We start from the raw sequence: 16,226 nt of genomic DNA, 5'->3' as shown, positions 1-16,226 counted from the left end.
ACAGGAATAAATCAATGCAAATCCTGATTCCTGTCGTGATCCATTCTACACCTGTTACACAGGAACGGACACAACGGGCAATTTACAGTAAAACAGAATGCGACTGTGTGGGCGACCAGCATTCATCTCGTTCCTATCAGGTTTCAGATCCATTTACTCAGATTGATTCGCTTATCAGTTCGCTCTGAGACCACCGTCATTTCCTGCTGCACCTCTTAACACGCAATCACCCTCTCTGCCCTCTCCATGTGCCAGACTAAACATCCTGTCCGGCGTTGCAAGAGCCCTGGCATCGGCACGGCCCGACCGCAGGCCGCAGCGAGGCCGGAGCACAATACTGCTGCACATCAAACTAAAACCACAAAGAAACAACAGTCAGCAGAAAAACGCCCTGAGTCACAGCCTGCGAGCGTGACGCTGTGTAATCACTGACGCTTCAGCGGCTGAATGGGTCAATCCAGGTACAAACAGCGGGATGCTACGTACAATATCGAAAACAAGGACTCGGTTTGGCAGAGAAGCTCCTACAACACCTGGTGTCTCACAGCTTTCTGTTTCGTGACATCTTCACTCATACAGCTAATTAACAAGGGTCAGCGTCTTATCTGACAGCGGCTTGCTTTCACAAGCCTGTCAGCTCATTCCAGCCATCTGCCCTGGGTGATATTTACCTTTCATTAGTCAGAGGGCGAGGGGGGCTGCAGCACACGAGTGCAGGCATTCAGGGTTAACTGCAAGGCCTGGACAAAACTAAGATGTCTGTCTGAGTGAGTTTCTAAAAATACATCTGTGGGTGTGTGCGTGTGAACGCTCGCTGCTGCTTGATGTGTGTAGCTGCTAATAAGCAGGCTGTACACACGCACACACACAGACACGTTGCTTTCACGAAAGTCAAAGTAGTTACAGCAGAAAAGGACAAGCCTCAACCAAACTCCAAAAAAAAAAAAACAGACAGTCTGAGCTTGTGTTTTTAGTTTCAGAGTCGTGTTGACTCACCGCTGACGTGTAACAAGAGGTCAGGTTCAATCTCCTCCCCTATGACAAGGACTACAGCGCGATTTGGGACTCTGTTGCCTTTTATGGTGTTTAGAGTAAAAATATTGGGTTTAGTTTTTTCCCCTTGCTGACAAGAAGGCCGACACTGCAAGAACAGAAAATCTTACTGGTTTAGTTTCTGGTGTAAAAAGACAAAACATACTTGCATATACTTTCAGTAAGATATAGGAGCTTGTTTTAATAAATAATTAGTCATAAGTGAAACAATCTGCCAGTGGAACTAGTACTTTTTCATCAATATTAAGAAATTACTTAAAACGAGCTCTGAGTTAGTTTTGTCTTATTTCAAGTGTACTAAGATATTTCCACTAGAAACTAGACCAAAAATACTTGGTAAGATTTTGTGTCTGTTCATCCTCAACCTTTAATGTATTTATACGCAGTTGAGCAAAACCTAGTAGCACAAAATTCTGAAAATGAAGCACTGCTTAGGATTTTCTACAATTAAAAGTGTTATTTGCATTTCCCCCCCTCTCCTCTGAAACCCTCCAAAAAGTCCAGTGGAACCAGTTAGTTTGAGAAATCACCCATTTAGTAAATAAAGTGATTATAAATCCGGCAGTTCTGTGAAGAACTTGGTGTTTGGTTGGAGAATATCAGTGAATAAACAGCATGAAGAAAACCAAAGAAAGGAGACAGGTCGGGGATAAAGTCCTGGGGAAGTTTAAAGCAGAGTTGTGCTGTAGAAAATTATCTCAGACTCGTTGGAAAAGGAGCTTTGGTCAACCATAGTTCAACTTTCTTGTCTCTGGCCCTAAAGAACTACAACAGCAGCATCATTTTGTGGGGATGCATTTCTTTGAGAGACTTTTCTAAATCCAATTAAGACTGAATAATTGCCTGACTGAATAATTAATGTTGAGAATTAATCCAGTCTGATTGAGCTTGAGCCAATTGGAAAAGCTGGTAGAGACACAACTCAAAATTACTCAATGATATAAATCAGGGATGGAAAAATTCATTTTCATTTTGGGCCGTATCAAAAATGCGAAGCTTCTTAAAGGGCCAGAATATATTGATTAAAAGTATCAACTAATAGCTGTTCCTCCAGGGTTTTGTGATTGTTTTAGTGTTTTTTTTTTTTTTTTTTTGCAATCAAAATCACAGATTTTGTGGTGCCGTTTTAGAAATGTTAGTAAGGAATTTTTACAATATTTGCACTAATGTATGATGTTAAATGTGAGTTTTTATTACGGACTATATCTTGGCATCAAGGTAAAGCAAGACTTAGGCAGCAGTCAATTAAACTCAATGTTTTTGGCAAATTTTGTGAAAATTTGCAGTAAAGTCATAAAGAAATGTGGAGATTTGTTGGGTTTTGTATGAATTTTGCAGATTTGTGAAAAACTGGAGGGACTTATTGATGTAACTTGGAGTCTAGAGGGCCACATAAAAAGCTACGGTGGGCCAGATTTGGCCCCCGGGCCTTGAGTTTGACACCTGTGATATAAATGCTAAAAGAGGAAAAGCAAAGAATTGGGTGCAAGCTAAAATGAGATGCACACCTCAATTTATTATTTTTTTTTTTACATGTATTTAAAAATAATTAAAACCATTTGGTTTTTTATTTTCTCTGTTTCAGAGACGCAAACTAAAAATAAAGTTGCCTTTCGTCATAAAATGCAAACATGTTCAAGAACAAAGACCTGACGGATGTGAAACTCACAGACTCCGGGGCTTTAATGAAGATCTTGGTTTTTCCGAGCTGGAACTGATCTTGATCCATGTTGACGGAGCGCAGGAGGTGAAGGACGCCCTGCTTCTCGTCTCCTCGCCACGTCGGCCACGACTCTTTGGTCAGGATGGCGTACCTGAAGACCACAACGTACCGCCACAACTGTCAGAAACGTGACTGAATCAAACCACAAGTTAAATGCAAAAGCAACAGTTAAAGCCGTTATTAGTGAAAGTCTGATGGGTTCGCGGTGCGATACCTGTTGAGGAACTTCCGGAAGACTCTGCGGTAGGCGTAGCCGGCGCGCCTCACCCTGATGTTTTCCTTCAGGCCCAGATACTCCACCTGATGCTTCACTCTGGAGACACAACAACAACATCATCATCATTAAGTGAACTCGTGTGCTTCCTTTTGTCACATCCTCAATCATCTTCCCTTCATGTTTGCCCTCTTACAGCCATCAGCCACCACATTGTTTCAAACATCTTTCCGAGGCTCATGAAGCTCTCCATCCCCCCGGGGAAAAGCGGTGATTGCGGGTCATTGTATGCAAAACAGCAGGTCTTACATTTCTTTCTCTAAAACAAAGAGCCTAAGCGCCATTTGGTTCTGTACAGTCAGGCTTCCTGTGAAAACGGCGATTCCGGTGCTAATTAATGAGCCACATTGCGCCGCGGTCCCAACAGGAAGGTCATCATAAGCCATGAACAATGCAGCATCACTCTGTGTGGGAACAAGAAGTCCACAAAGCCAGCATGGGGGGGGGGAAGGAAAGGAGCGGGAAGCTGGTGAACAAAAGCACAAAGAAGAAGAAGAAGAAGAAGAGGTTTCTTCAAATAAACACCAACAAAAAGAAAGAAGAGGCTCAGGAGGAAAAGTCTCAGTACAAAGTCGTTTGTTTGTTTTTAACTCAAATTCAGAAGTGCATTCAAAGCGTTAATGCTTTAATATGACATCACATTTCCGCCCTTTATCATCATCAGGCGTGTTGTGGAAGAGTGGAGCCGACTCAGAGGACTTTGAACTGAACAGTGTTGTTTTTACATAATGAGCCAGAAGTTAGCTCAAAAAGACGCCGTTTAACCGGGAGAGAACAAAAGAGGCAGCTGGCACGATCCGGTAACAAACCTCTGGCTCATAACCAGCTACATTTACTTGAGTATTTTATTACATTTCTTTTAAAGATACTTTTATTATAATTTTAACTACGCTGTACTTTTTACTTTCACTTGAGTTATTTTGTTATGAAGTATTGATACTCTTACTTGAGTAAAATATATGCGAGTAACTTCACTGAATGAAGAAAAAGTTTGTTTGAACCAAAAACTCACCAGACACATCGACACACCTGCTGTTTTTGTTAGTTTCATACATTTTACGTCCAAAATAAATGATCTAGAAACTTTAGCCTGGTTTTCCTATTTTTTTAATTAAGTTATTTACGTATATAAAATTTTCATTTTGGTCTTTAAAAAACACCAAAATTTCCACGTAATTTTATTTTTGGCCCATCTGATGATGCAATTCTCGAATATGAAATGATTTTACTCAACAGCCTTTTTACCAAATCCGTTTTTACTCTTAATTTATTCCTTTCCTTAATGGCTACTTTTTAACGAGTAAAAATATGCTGAAGCAGTGCTACTCTTACTTGAGTATAATTTTTGGATACTCTACCCGTCTCTGGTCATTAAGCAGAAAAAAAAGTCACAAGATTTTCCCTCCAAGATGAAAGCTTGAAGACCAGACTTCACTTTTGTAAATTGTTCAAATGTGGCTGCATAGCTTCTCTGGGAATCAATCGCAGTCATCGCTAACATTATGCGAGTTATTCTGGATGTATTTAAATGCTGGTTTCCGTCTCTGCTTTGGGAGAAGACGGTTCTGCCGCGACTCACCGCGATTCCTCCCAGTCTTTTGGCTTCTTGGTCTCGTTCGGCTTGATGCAGCGAATGTAGTGTGGCGTGCATTTCATGAGTGTGCTAACCAGGTCGTTGGCTTGTTTCTAGAGAGAGGAATCGGAACAAGCATAAAATAAAACCACAAAGCCCAAAGATGTTAAAATGATCAAAACCTTCAACAGTCATGCAAACTATTTGCTCAGGAGCACAAACTTCAACCCAAAGCCACATCATTATGAGACGACACACACACACTTTGAAGCAGGTACCTTAATTTTGCTGCCTGCTGTAGTTGGCCGGCCTTTCTTCTCAGCATTGAGGTTTTCAGGGAACAGAGCCCTGATGAAGGAACTGCACAGAGACAAATGAGATGAAGTTTATTTTGAGATCAACAGAAACAAAGAACTGTAACAACGGCCCAGTTTCTAGTCTGTCGGCATGAAAACTGCAGTTGATGATTAAAGAAGCAAGGTTATTTTCCAGACTGAGGTCGCTCGTCTGAATTCCTGAGACGTTTTGAGCTGGGGGAGGCTGGGAAAACATGGTGTGTGTGTGTGTAGAAAAATATCTGCAGGGACATCTCTTTGCAGAAAAATACTGCTGCTCAGTTAGAAAAAAAATAAAATAAAATAAACGATTTCCAAAAGTCTCACACAGCATTTATGTGAACTAATCCAAAACTTTAATTTTCTTCTAAAGAATTTTTTCCATTATTGGTTTGGATGTGAAAATTATTCTTCATCTTTATCCACATTGAAAAAAACAACAAAAACATTTTCATTTAAACCCAAAGTAATCCCAAAGCATGATGCTGCCAACACCGTGTTTCACTGTTGAGGCCAACATGTCTTTTTAAATTACACCCAGGTCTTACTGTTTAACTTCATCTGACCAAAACATGTTATATTAAAAAGGTTTTAGGAGATTTTAAACAGGCATTGATGTTCGTACTGCAACCTTTCACAGTTGCTACGAAAACAGAAAGTTGCTATTACTAGTCTTTGTCGGTGTTGTCGCCTCTTGGCAACTTTTACGACCAGCTGCCATCTTATCTTTTGGAGAAACTTAATTTTAATTCTATAAATAATGATTCTCCAGACTGAGATATTTGTTAATCTGTTGATCCTTTTACTTCTCTGCAAATTATGACTTTACCATAAAGGAAGTAAATACAAAAAAAGAGAAAAGTCAGGAAAAATTGAACTTTACTTCAGGTTAATCTGACCTCTGTCCATCTTTTGTTTCCACTTTATTTTTTATTACACATTGGAAATGTTTCAATGAAACCAACTCATACAGAATATGTGGGGAATATGATGCTGAAGGATGTTAAGCAAAAAAAGTCAGTTCATGCCCAAATCACAGAAAGGCTGAGAGAGAGAGAGAGAGAGAGAGAGAGAGAGAGAGAGAGAGAAATTTATTTAATTACTACTTGCTTTCCCCATCTCTAACATTCAAATCTGTGTGAATAAATATTAGATATCACTGATCTGCTGCTCAAATCAAATGGAGGCTCTCGTATCTTTGCGTGCAGATGTGTGTGCGTCTTTATGTTTTGCTGATTGCTATTTAACTTGTTCATTTTTCACCACCTGTCTCTGGGGGAATCGGATCCAACCTCCTGCTTCATGGCTCAGTGAATGTCCACACAACGAAGCCTTGTTGTTGGGGGGGGGGGGGGGTTGCACAGATAGTACTGCTGTTTGCACAGATGGCCACACAACTGTAACACAGGGAGACCAGACTCCACAACACACACACACTAAAAAGAAAGAAGCCTGAAACTGAGGACCCAAAAGCCACATCACGAGACAAAAGCGAGACGATATTCAGAGTGCAGGACGCCGTGCGACTCTGCACACTTCTTTCTGTAGCATCCTGTCAGAGTCCAGATGGATCAAAACCTCTGCAGATGTCTGTCAGTCAGATGTGGTTAATTAAAGCCAAATGGATGTGAAGAGAAGATTCCTCCACTAGTGCAGCCATAAAACGCTGCGCATGTGTTGGTGCGTGCTTACATCTCGCTGCTCTGCATCAGCTCAATGAGGTCAGTGAACAGGACGTCTCTGTTCCTCTCGCAGAACCCGTCTGCGTCGTAGGACACCTGGAGAGAGGACACAGAGGAACATCTCGGCTTTATGGAAAACGTATGATAATCATGAGTCGTGAAGAGAATTTCAGACTGAGAAGGAGAGGAATGTCTTGAGCTCAGTCATGGGAGCCTCAAGTCTTTTTTTTTTTTTTTTTGCAAGGCTCATTAAGCCTGCGGCATGTGTGCCAAGCTGAGAGCCGCCACACATCTGGAGAATGACACAGACTGGACCATATGCATTACCTCAGACTGGATCATTTTTGCTTTATGTTTAAACACAATAAGAGGTGCAATGAGAAAGAAAAACAAAACACAAAGAGAGAGACAAGCGAGGTCCGGACTGGAGCTGGTTTTCAAAGTGGAAACCTTAAAAAAGCAGCAGGATTAGTGACGCAGACTGCCAGATTGAAACACCAGCTGCATAACTGGTGTTTATGACAGATCATACGAGGAGCGGCCCTCTCGCCGAAACCATGAAAAACACACTTTAATAAGCTTCTATTTCCAGAACCGAAGCGTCAGCTGCCAGCATCAGATGAATGGCAAAACAAAGACAGGTGGACGCCGACTTTGGGGAAGCCGGTGCCAGTTTTTGCCGAACGTTTCCCCGAGCACCGACCTTGCCGGCGTAGTGATGGATGATGAAGCCCTGGTTCCAGCTGTTGAAGTGCTCGTGCGTGTTGATCTGCATCCGGAGCTTCTGCAGCATGGTCTGGTCGGCTCCCTCGCCCACGGCGTGCATGGTGGCGCACACGTCGTCCAGGATGCACATGATGCCCGGCGGGCTCTGAGATCACAGAGAAAACTCGTCATTTCTGACTTCCTTCTGCAAAACGTCTCAATATTTGGTATGAATTTGTGTCTAAAATCTTACAAAAGCTAAATGACCTTTAAAATCTGTGTCTATTAAGACATAAATCAGATTTAAAAAGCGGATCGTTACCAACAAAGCACCGCTCTGTTTCATCTGAAGCCTCAGTTGTTTCTCAGCAGCCTCTCAGACTCAAAGCGCATGTTAGCTCGACACTGGATTAGGCGGAGAGCTGAACTGTCAGGCACCGATACAAATCCCCTGCCCCTCTCAGACGCAGCCTTGCTGTAAAGCTCTTGTTGTGGATTTGGTGGATTAAGCCTCTCAATATAAACAATCAATCAAATTAAGAGGCACGTCGAGCTGGGGCTCGAGGCAAACGGGGAGAAACTGGAGGAAGTTTTCTCAGCTCAGTAACAGGAAACACAAAATGAATAACTTAAATAATATCATCTTCAGATTTACGCTATGACTGCTGTGGCTGTACGCATTTCTTTATGAGTTTCTGGTTGGCCAATTCAGAACATTTGAGCTAAGTGGAAACTTAAATGGAAACGCATCGCTTCCTTCTGTGGAATCACGGAAAGATTCAATAAAATCCGACAGGAAGTCAGCAAACGGATCTCATTGGTTACCATCTCCAGATGCGAAGGTGCAACATTCATCTGTTCAAACAATTATTTGCAAGTATAAACAGCATGGGGATGTGCAGAGCGTTCATGAAGGAGCTACGTTCTTTGTCAATGTGTGAATCAACCCCAGAACAGAAAAGGTGGAGCAGGTGAGAAAATAAAGTCATGAGTCAACATGGGCTGAGAGGCCACTCAGCAAGGAAGAAGCCATTACTCAAAATACAAATTATGAAAACAACAACAACAGATTACAGTTTGCACTCAAGACCAAAGATCTTATTCTTTTACATCTGGTCTGATAAATCAAAACCAAAATGTTTGGCAGTAATTATTCCTGTTACGTCCCAAAGCCGAGATCTGAATCAGACAGGTGGGACATGAAAACTTGATTTAGTTAAAACAGTTCCATCAGAAGGAATGGGACAGATTTACAGCAAAAAATGTATTCTACCAAATACCAAGAAAAATAATAGAAACTTCTGACTGTGGCGAAAAGATCAAACAAAAAAAAGTCACTTCTTAATCAGGCATTTATATTTATGACTGTTGCAAACCTACAAGCTACACCATTCACCAGCTCATATCTATCTCTGATCAGAAAAACAAATCAAATTATTACTTTTAATCCTGGAATAAAAAGTATAAATGTTTGTTTATACAAATAATGTTTGTATAAATAATGCGGCGGGTGGTGAGCAACTATATAAACATGCGTTGTGGCCTCTTGGTGTAAATATTCTAGTGTTTGATTTACTTTGCTCTCAATGAGATCGCAGACGATCTTGTTGTTGAAGTAATCTATGGGAGTCCACTTGATGCCCTCCTGCACATACTCCTCCTACAACGTATTAAAAAAAAGGGACATTTAGACAATAAAAAACCAAAACAAAAATATGCACAACAAAGGTGAGAAGTGGAAACATCACCTGCTCCGCCTTCAGAGTCAGCTCAATAAATATCTGCTGCAGCTTCTCATTCACAAAGTTGATGCAGAACTGTTCAAATCCATTTTTCTGAAACAGAGGAGACGGTTTTTTAAAATTCGTACATTTAGGGAGAGGTTCATGTTTACAAGAAAAAACAGAGTCAAACCAACTTGTAATCAGATTAGAAAAGAAGCCGTCTCAATCATGAGATGGGCTCTAATCCGCGTGCTTTATAGATTACTTTGATCCTTTAAATCTGTTTAAATGCTGAAGCACTTAATCTAACTCGTGCCGTCTTCATGTGTCAACACTTAATGAGCACTCACCTGGAAGATTTCGAAGCCATAGATGTCCAGCACTCCTATATTTAACTCCTGATGATCCTTCACCATGGCTCTGTTGATGGACTGAAATCAAAGGAATCCATCTTAGCTGCCGCAGCGAAACATTTCGGCACATTAAAACCTCGGCAAACGTTCACGGATACCTCGACCAGGTAGTCGAAGACGCGCGAATGCAGGGCTTTGGAGAGAGCGTCCCGGGTGTAGCAGGCCTGCTCCACGTTCAGCGTCACGTCGATGGACTCCTTTGTGTTGCCCCACTTGCTGTCCATCTTTCTGCTCGTCAGCTTCTCCTTTAGCCGGTCCTGGTCGATGCCGAGCAGAAACGCAGGAAATGCTAAAACTGAGAAAGAAAAAAAAGATAAGAAGGCATTAAAGAGGATTCTGTGATTCTCAGAGTGGATTTGTTTGAGATTCTCCAACGTACTGTTCAGATATATAAAAACAAATGTGCAAAATAATTAAACTAGGTCACAGTTTGAGTATTTCTGTAACCTTCTGTTGAATAAATATGCACATTTCTGATGACTTTAAGGGTTTTAAGCGTACAGAGCTTTCTAAGGGTCATGGCGAAACATTTTTCTTTTGCGTTCCCTTTTAATACGTTGCGTCGCTTAATGTAACCTTTTCTGGTCTATTTTACATGCAGTCATAAATGTGAATTTAAAATTTCAAATATATGCAGATGAAAAGAACCTCAGTGAAAAAGTGTATATATATTTTTATCTCTTTGGTGCAAAAAACTGATTGAAAATCGATTTATTCACTGCATGTTTGTGAAAGGTTGAGATGGAACTGCACAAAAAAAAAAAAAACTGTCAGACGACTTTATTACTCTGTGAAAGTAACTCTGAAATAGTCAAAATAGTTTGGATGTATTTTTTCCTTTCTTGGCTTCTTGAGGAAAGTTTTTGTTTATATCTTAGAAGGAAAGGAAAGAGATAAAAATCCATGTTTGGCCCGTTTTGCTTTTCCATTTTGCACATAGGTTTGTGGTGCATTTCTATCCTACAGAAAAAGATATAAAACTTCAGATACCTCACAAATGAGATTTCAACATACATGGAAAACCTTACAAAAACCTAAAATTAGAGCGGAAAGTACAGCGGCCACTGTAAAAAAGACTTTTAGTATTCAATTATGCAGCATGAACTGATCAGTACATGCGTTGCCTCGTTACGGCGAGGTAAACTAAATGCTTTTGCGAGGGAATGCAAAAGACAAATCCTCCATGTCTCCTATGGGGCTCTATGAGCAAAATATCATTCAATATGTTAAAAAATTTGATGTAATGATGAACACGTACTAATTCCCACACGTGAACTGACAAAGCAGAGAGGCATTTCTATGAACGGCAACATGCAAATCGATCTGCAGGACGGCACTCGTTCGAGAAGCTGCCTCTCCTTCGTTTTGCATGCTAGTAAAACGCTAAAAACTGGGTTCTCCAACAGGTTTCTCTTTTTACTTTTTGCACTTCATTTATTGCTTTCAATACGCTTTAAATTTTTTGGAACTACAAGAAACTTTCCTCGTAATCCTAATGTGCAGAAAGGTTGTTGCTACAGAAACCAGTGTCTCAGACGGCTAAACCGATTTCGGCTCTGCAGAGAACTGGGAGAACAATGGTTTTAGCCAAACACTTGAAAGAAAAACTTAGCTCGCCACCGTGACCCGGTGTTGATGTTGTCCCTGGAGAACCCCTCCCTGCCTTATTACAGTGACTCACTTCCCCTAGAAGGAAATAACTCTCAGGCCTGCGTCTGGGAATGCTTCGGACCGCGGTGGTGGCTCCTCTATGGGAGATTAGGCTACGGCTGACCATACGCCCACTTCAATCGAGTGAGAAACACCTCCCATGTGTTTAGAGTTGACTGTACAGGATGACCCAAATTCTGTTTGTTTTACACATTGTCCAGCGTTCAGTGACAATGCTCCAACAGGCTTCCTGCAGCAGATTTGTTAGTCAAAGCATCAGAGAGTAAAAAGAGCAGCAGATGGGATGATGATTACAGCCCAATTACAGTCGATGCTTCCTTTCATTAAAAAAAAATTAAAATGATTTGGTCAAGTTTTCAAGATTTTACAGAAATAAATACGGAGGTGGTTTATATCTGTATGCTGTTTGGAAAACATGCAACACTGTTGTCCAAGTGGACGATATGATGACTTGCAATAACAACTTCAGCATGCAGAGTTGATGTCTTCCTGCTTTCAGATTATTAAAAGCATAGACCCAACATCTAACCTGATGATGGGAAAAAAATTAAATGCATCATTTCCATTCGTAGTAGACATTGGTTGCTGGGCGTAATGACATCCTAATGCTCTCTTAAAACATTTTCTGCAGCTTTAAGCAGCAGGAAAACAAGCATCCCAGAATATGTTCACAGATCATGAACCGTAAAATTAGCTAATGTTTCTTCCCAGCAGCTCTTTACAACGTTAGTGTTGCCTGCACTAATGGCCTACAGCATACTTTGTAAGGGCCAAATCAAAACTTAAAAATGTCAATAATGAGGTGGAAAAAGGTTCAAAAGATAGTTTTTTAAAAAAGCTGGTTCCGTTTGCTTATTTGAAGTCGATTTGTGAATTTGATTTGTACTTGGAAGATAAATTTCAAACTTCCATGTAGGAAAATATCATTTTTTACCCATCAAAATTTGAATTATGTCTCAGGCCCCCAGGTTTAACATGCAATATGGCCGCCACTTGTTAAAATTTATGGGAATAATCTGCTTATTTGCACATGTGATTATTTTATATCTCATCGGACTTAGAGCTCCATCTGTGATTTCATGTTGAAGTTGAAGTTAATTTGTGTAGCACAATTCAGCAACAAGGCAGGTCAAAGCGCTTTTTATCATAAAAACACAATGTAAAGCTTTTGTTAAGGTCTAGAATGAAGACAGAAGCTTTGCTTGTTACTAATGACTGAATTACACAATTTTTTTACTTCCATCTTTTGATTTCTGGGAAGAATCAAACACAGGATCAGCCTTCTTTAAATCAAAACATACATAAGAAAAGAAAAAAAAAACAATCACTGCTTAAATGTACTTTGATTGTGCAAGTGAAGTTATGACTTTTATAAAAATGTGTTCCCACCAAATAAGTATTTCCTGTAGTCTCTGCCCGTCGTCACTAAGCTCACAGTGGCTGAGAACAAATCTCAGGATTCGTTCAGAGATTCACAACTAAATACATCTGTGCCATTTGACCCACTCCTCTGTGTCACTTTCAAAGAGTCAAAAAAGCAGAACTATTAAAGCCAGTGGAAATGTTGAGTAGCCATTTTGACACCAGTCCAGAAGAAACGGCAAGGCCCTTTCACCAACTACATTTCATACTTGGAGATTTGAAATTCAGTATTTAGCGGTAAAACTTAAACTACTAAGTGAAAAATGAATAAATTACATTTACTGGTTGTCAGAGTTTTATTTTTTTACTTTATTTTTTAGTAATTCAGATGCATGTTTAATTCTAAAGATGTACAGAGGAGAAAGTGTGAGAACCTGATGCTTTTGGTGAAGAGCAAGAAGTTGTGCGACTCATTCTGCTCTCTGTCACAAACAAGCTGATTAAAATACGAAAGAAGCCGGTGACTCATCCTGGACTCAGAAATTAATGCACTGAAATAGCTGGTGTGTGTTGGTGGGAGGAGCGAGCTGGCTGATTAAAGCTGACTGGATTTTTTCCTAAAAAGGCAAATCTCAGTTAGTTGGGATTGTAGAGGAAACGCTTTAATGTGCTACAGCAAATAGCCTGCAAGCTGTTTTTGTTTTTCCTTTGGGAGGAAAAGCAGCCTGTCTCAGACAGCTTTTCAGCTGAATGCGCAGAAATTTAGGGAACCATGAGATCACAAATCAAAGGTGTGAGATGGACATAGTGATTCTGCTGCGAACAACTCGACTTTAGTCTCAATACGTCACAGCAGATCTATGAAGCGTTGTGAGTAAATGTCTGTTTGCAAGTGTTAATGAGTAACTCTGTTCATTTCTGTTGATTTATGTTAGAAAAAGAGACAAAGCAAGCAAGGAGGGCAAAGTTGAGATTATCGAGAACCTGCTGATACCCAAGAGTGAGTCGTATGCCTCACTTACTCAGGTTGTTTCTTGTTGCAACACAAAGTGCGCTGCAAAAACAAAATATCACAATGTATTCCTGTCTAGTTTCTAGTGCAAATATCTTAAATAAGACAAGAGTAACTTACAAGTATCTATTCTGCAAGATACAAGAACTTATTTTAAGCCAATAATTCCTTGATATTAATTTTTTTTTTTTAAAAAGTGCTGGTTGAACTGGCAGATTTTTTTTCCACTTCTAACATTTCAATATGCCAATGAAACTAATAATTAAAAAAATAATAATAATTAAGGAATTATGAACTGCAAACAAACTTCTACATCTTGCTGAAAAGTTATTTGAAAGTTATAGACTTGAAATAAGAAAAGTTTAAGACATTTTCAAAAGAAAGTGGATCACAATCACTTGGTCAGATTTTGTAGCGTGAACATAATAATGACCAGTGCAGGTAGACACAGTGGCGTCTTTTGCAGGATCAAACTAAAGAAATTATTGCGAGAATTGATTGCTACACAATAAAATGCACCAGGTAGGAGTGTTTTTTCTAACATTTCAGGGAAACGGCGGAAGAGGAATCATTACAGTCAGCCTGTTGGGAAACATTTCAGAAGGAGCTGCAAGATAATTTACTTGTATCAACAAGTAAGTTATTCAAATCGTAGAGATTTAAGGCTCTCATTTATTTCCACCTACAGATGAAGAGTCTTGGTTGTTATTCTGATTCTTTTTGGATTTCCAAACATCCACAGAAACCCTCTCTAGACAGGGTGCAAAGATAAGCATGTTCACATCTTTGAGGTTCGAATTATTGATTATATAATACAATCAGACTTTTACACCGAGACCGTCTGTACAGAAAGTCCAAAACTTTTGGGTTTCTAAATGCAACCATACGGTGAGGCTGAGAAGAGCAGGAAAGAGCAGAAATTATGAAGTGCCACTATTACGTCTGCACAGAACAGACTGCGGCTTTGTTCTCTGGTCCTGTCCAAGACATTATAGAGATTTGGTTATGAAAGATGGAGAAAATAATAAAATAAAGCAGCAGCAGCAGCAGGCGAGAAGAAACGGGATAGGCGAGAGAGAGTGTTTTTTTTCCAACATCGGTTTTGCCTTTGACAAAAGTCCAGTTGTGCAAAAATAACTTTATTTTCTGGTAGTCCACCATAAGACAGGGTTCCTTCAGACTTCTGGCAGCAGGCCTGCATTAACACAGTAAAACTTTAGGGTGTGTATGTGAGAGAGAGAGAATGTGGTATGGGAGAAATATCCTCCAAAGCCAGCCAGAGACAGACAGCTCAGCCATCACCCCTCTAACAACATCAGAGCCACAGGTTTGTTTCTGAGTCTGCAAACTCTCCTGCGTCACTTCGTGCCAAACTGAACCGCCTCAGCAGCCGAATAAGAGCAGAAATGTGAAACAGTCGCTCCGCTTACACTCCTCGCTCTCCACAGCAGCGTAGTTGCCCGACTCTCTGAAGGTGATGTTCCCCACATGAAGGACTCCGGCCACAATCTGAAGCACCATGGACCGGTCGTCTGCGGAGATGCCGATCACGTCCATGGCTTGCTGCAGAAACGGGCGGGAAGAGAATTATTCTGCGTCATCGGGATGCGTGCTCCAACGTCTTCTGAAGAAGTTTCACATGGGTGAATGGAGAGCAAAGAGAAAACCGTACCACCGTTTCCAGAAATTCACTCTTATCGTTGATGTCGTCCACTTTGTAGGAACCGGACTGGTTGAGGTAGGAGTAGTAATCCAGGCTAGTGATTCCCAGGCTCTTCTTCTGTTCTCCACTGGCTCCTTCGATCAGCTGTGGAGCAGAGGGTCATAGTTTATGTGAACGTGTAAATATTTCTTCATGCTAAAACAACTTTGTGAAGAGAAGAAAACAAACCATCTTTAAAAAGTACAGATTCTTCAATATATTGACATAAACATTCAGGGGTTTTTTCCCCCTGCATTGTCTGAGATAAAATGTTTAGCTGCTCCAAAGTCTTAAGACACAGAAATATAAATTTGTTAGAAAATAATCAAAATGTCCATTTATTCAAAAAGTAAAACTCACATATTATATATTTTAACATATTAATTCTGTCTGTTCTGGTGAATGTGGCTCACAATTAATAAGAACCTAAAAGGAAGTTTCCCAGAGGATTTAAATATTAAATCTAAGCAATGAAAACTATTTTAATATGAAAATGTCCATTTCCTGTCCAGTATATGCACTCAGTGCTTGAGCGAGGTTTCGTTTTGGATTAATTACTGCAACAATGCAGCCTGTCACTCTAATGAGGAGTTAAAGCAGCTCAGGTTGCTTCTGCATTGTTGGAAAATAAGCACAGTGACACCAGAACCGATACCTGCAGCAACGTGGACAGGCGTCAGGTCAGAATGGAAAAATTTAATCATTTTCTCCACGTCAGCAGGAAAAGGTGAAATCACTCTCTGTGAAAACTTTCTTTCTCTTATAGTCCAGATGAGACACTAGTGATGCTCTGTCTCAATATTTGGGAATGGTCTTTTTTTTCCCCAAGCCAAACATGTTTATAATCTAGGATGAAAAAACATTTGTAATGTTTTTCTTTCATGTAATATTTTGATCTTGTGAGAAAATGAAGCTCTGGTTTACGCTAGTGGTAAGCTCATCTTCAAAAAAAAAAAAAAAAAAAAAAAAAAAACGTTAAAAAATGTTTAGGGTTTAA

The 16,226-nt window shown here is 40.2% G+C and overlaps 1 protein-coding gene across 2 annotated transcripts in view; it reads right to left on the bottom strand.

The window, feature by feature from the left end:
- The window catches only part of myo1ea (myosin IEa), a 63,509-nt gene that overhangs the window by 12,990 nt on the left and 34,293 nt on the right, over positions 1–16,226 (bottom strand). For both annotated transcript variants that reach the window (XM_015053863.1, XM_015053864.1), the window contains exons 8-19: positions 15,200–15,334; positions 14,958–15,090; positions 9,581–9,777; positions 9,420–9,500; positions 9,094–9,180; positions 8,922–9,005; positions 7,344–7,511; positions 6,651–6,736; positions 4,902–4,983; positions 4,630–4,736; positions 2,991–3,089; positions 2,723–2,867 (exon numbers count right to left, since the gene is read on the bottom strand). In XM_015053863.1, coding sequence (XP_014909349.1) covers positions 2,723–2,867; positions 2,991–3,089; positions 4,630–4,736; positions 4,902–4,983; positions 6,651–6,736; positions 7,344–7,511; positions 8,922–9,005; positions 9,094–9,180; positions 9,420–9,500; positions 9,581–9,777; positions 14,958–15,090; positions 15,200–15,334 — 1,404 coding nt within the window. The remainder of the gene's footprint in view (positions 1–2,722; positions 2,868–2,990; positions 3,090–4,629; positions 4,737–4,901; positions 4,984–6,650; positions 6,737–7,343; positions 7,512–8,921; positions 9,006–9,093; positions 9,181–9,419; positions 9,501–9,580; positions 9,778–14,957; positions 15,091–15,199; positions 15,335–16,226) is intronic.

The sequence above is a fragment of the Poecilia latipinna genome, unplaced genomic scaffold (genome assembly GCF_001443285.1).
Source record: "Poecilia latipinna isolate Pla-1442-1.1 unplaced genomic scaffold, P_latipinna-1.0 Scaffold1209, whole genome shotgun sequence".
NCBI classification, from domain to species: Eukaryota; Metazoa; Chordata; class Actinopteri; order Cyprinodontiformes; family Poeciliidae; genus Poecilia; species Poecilia latipinna.
Note: the sequence above shows the minus strand (reverse complement) of the source record. Positions and strands in the feature narration are given on the sequence as shown.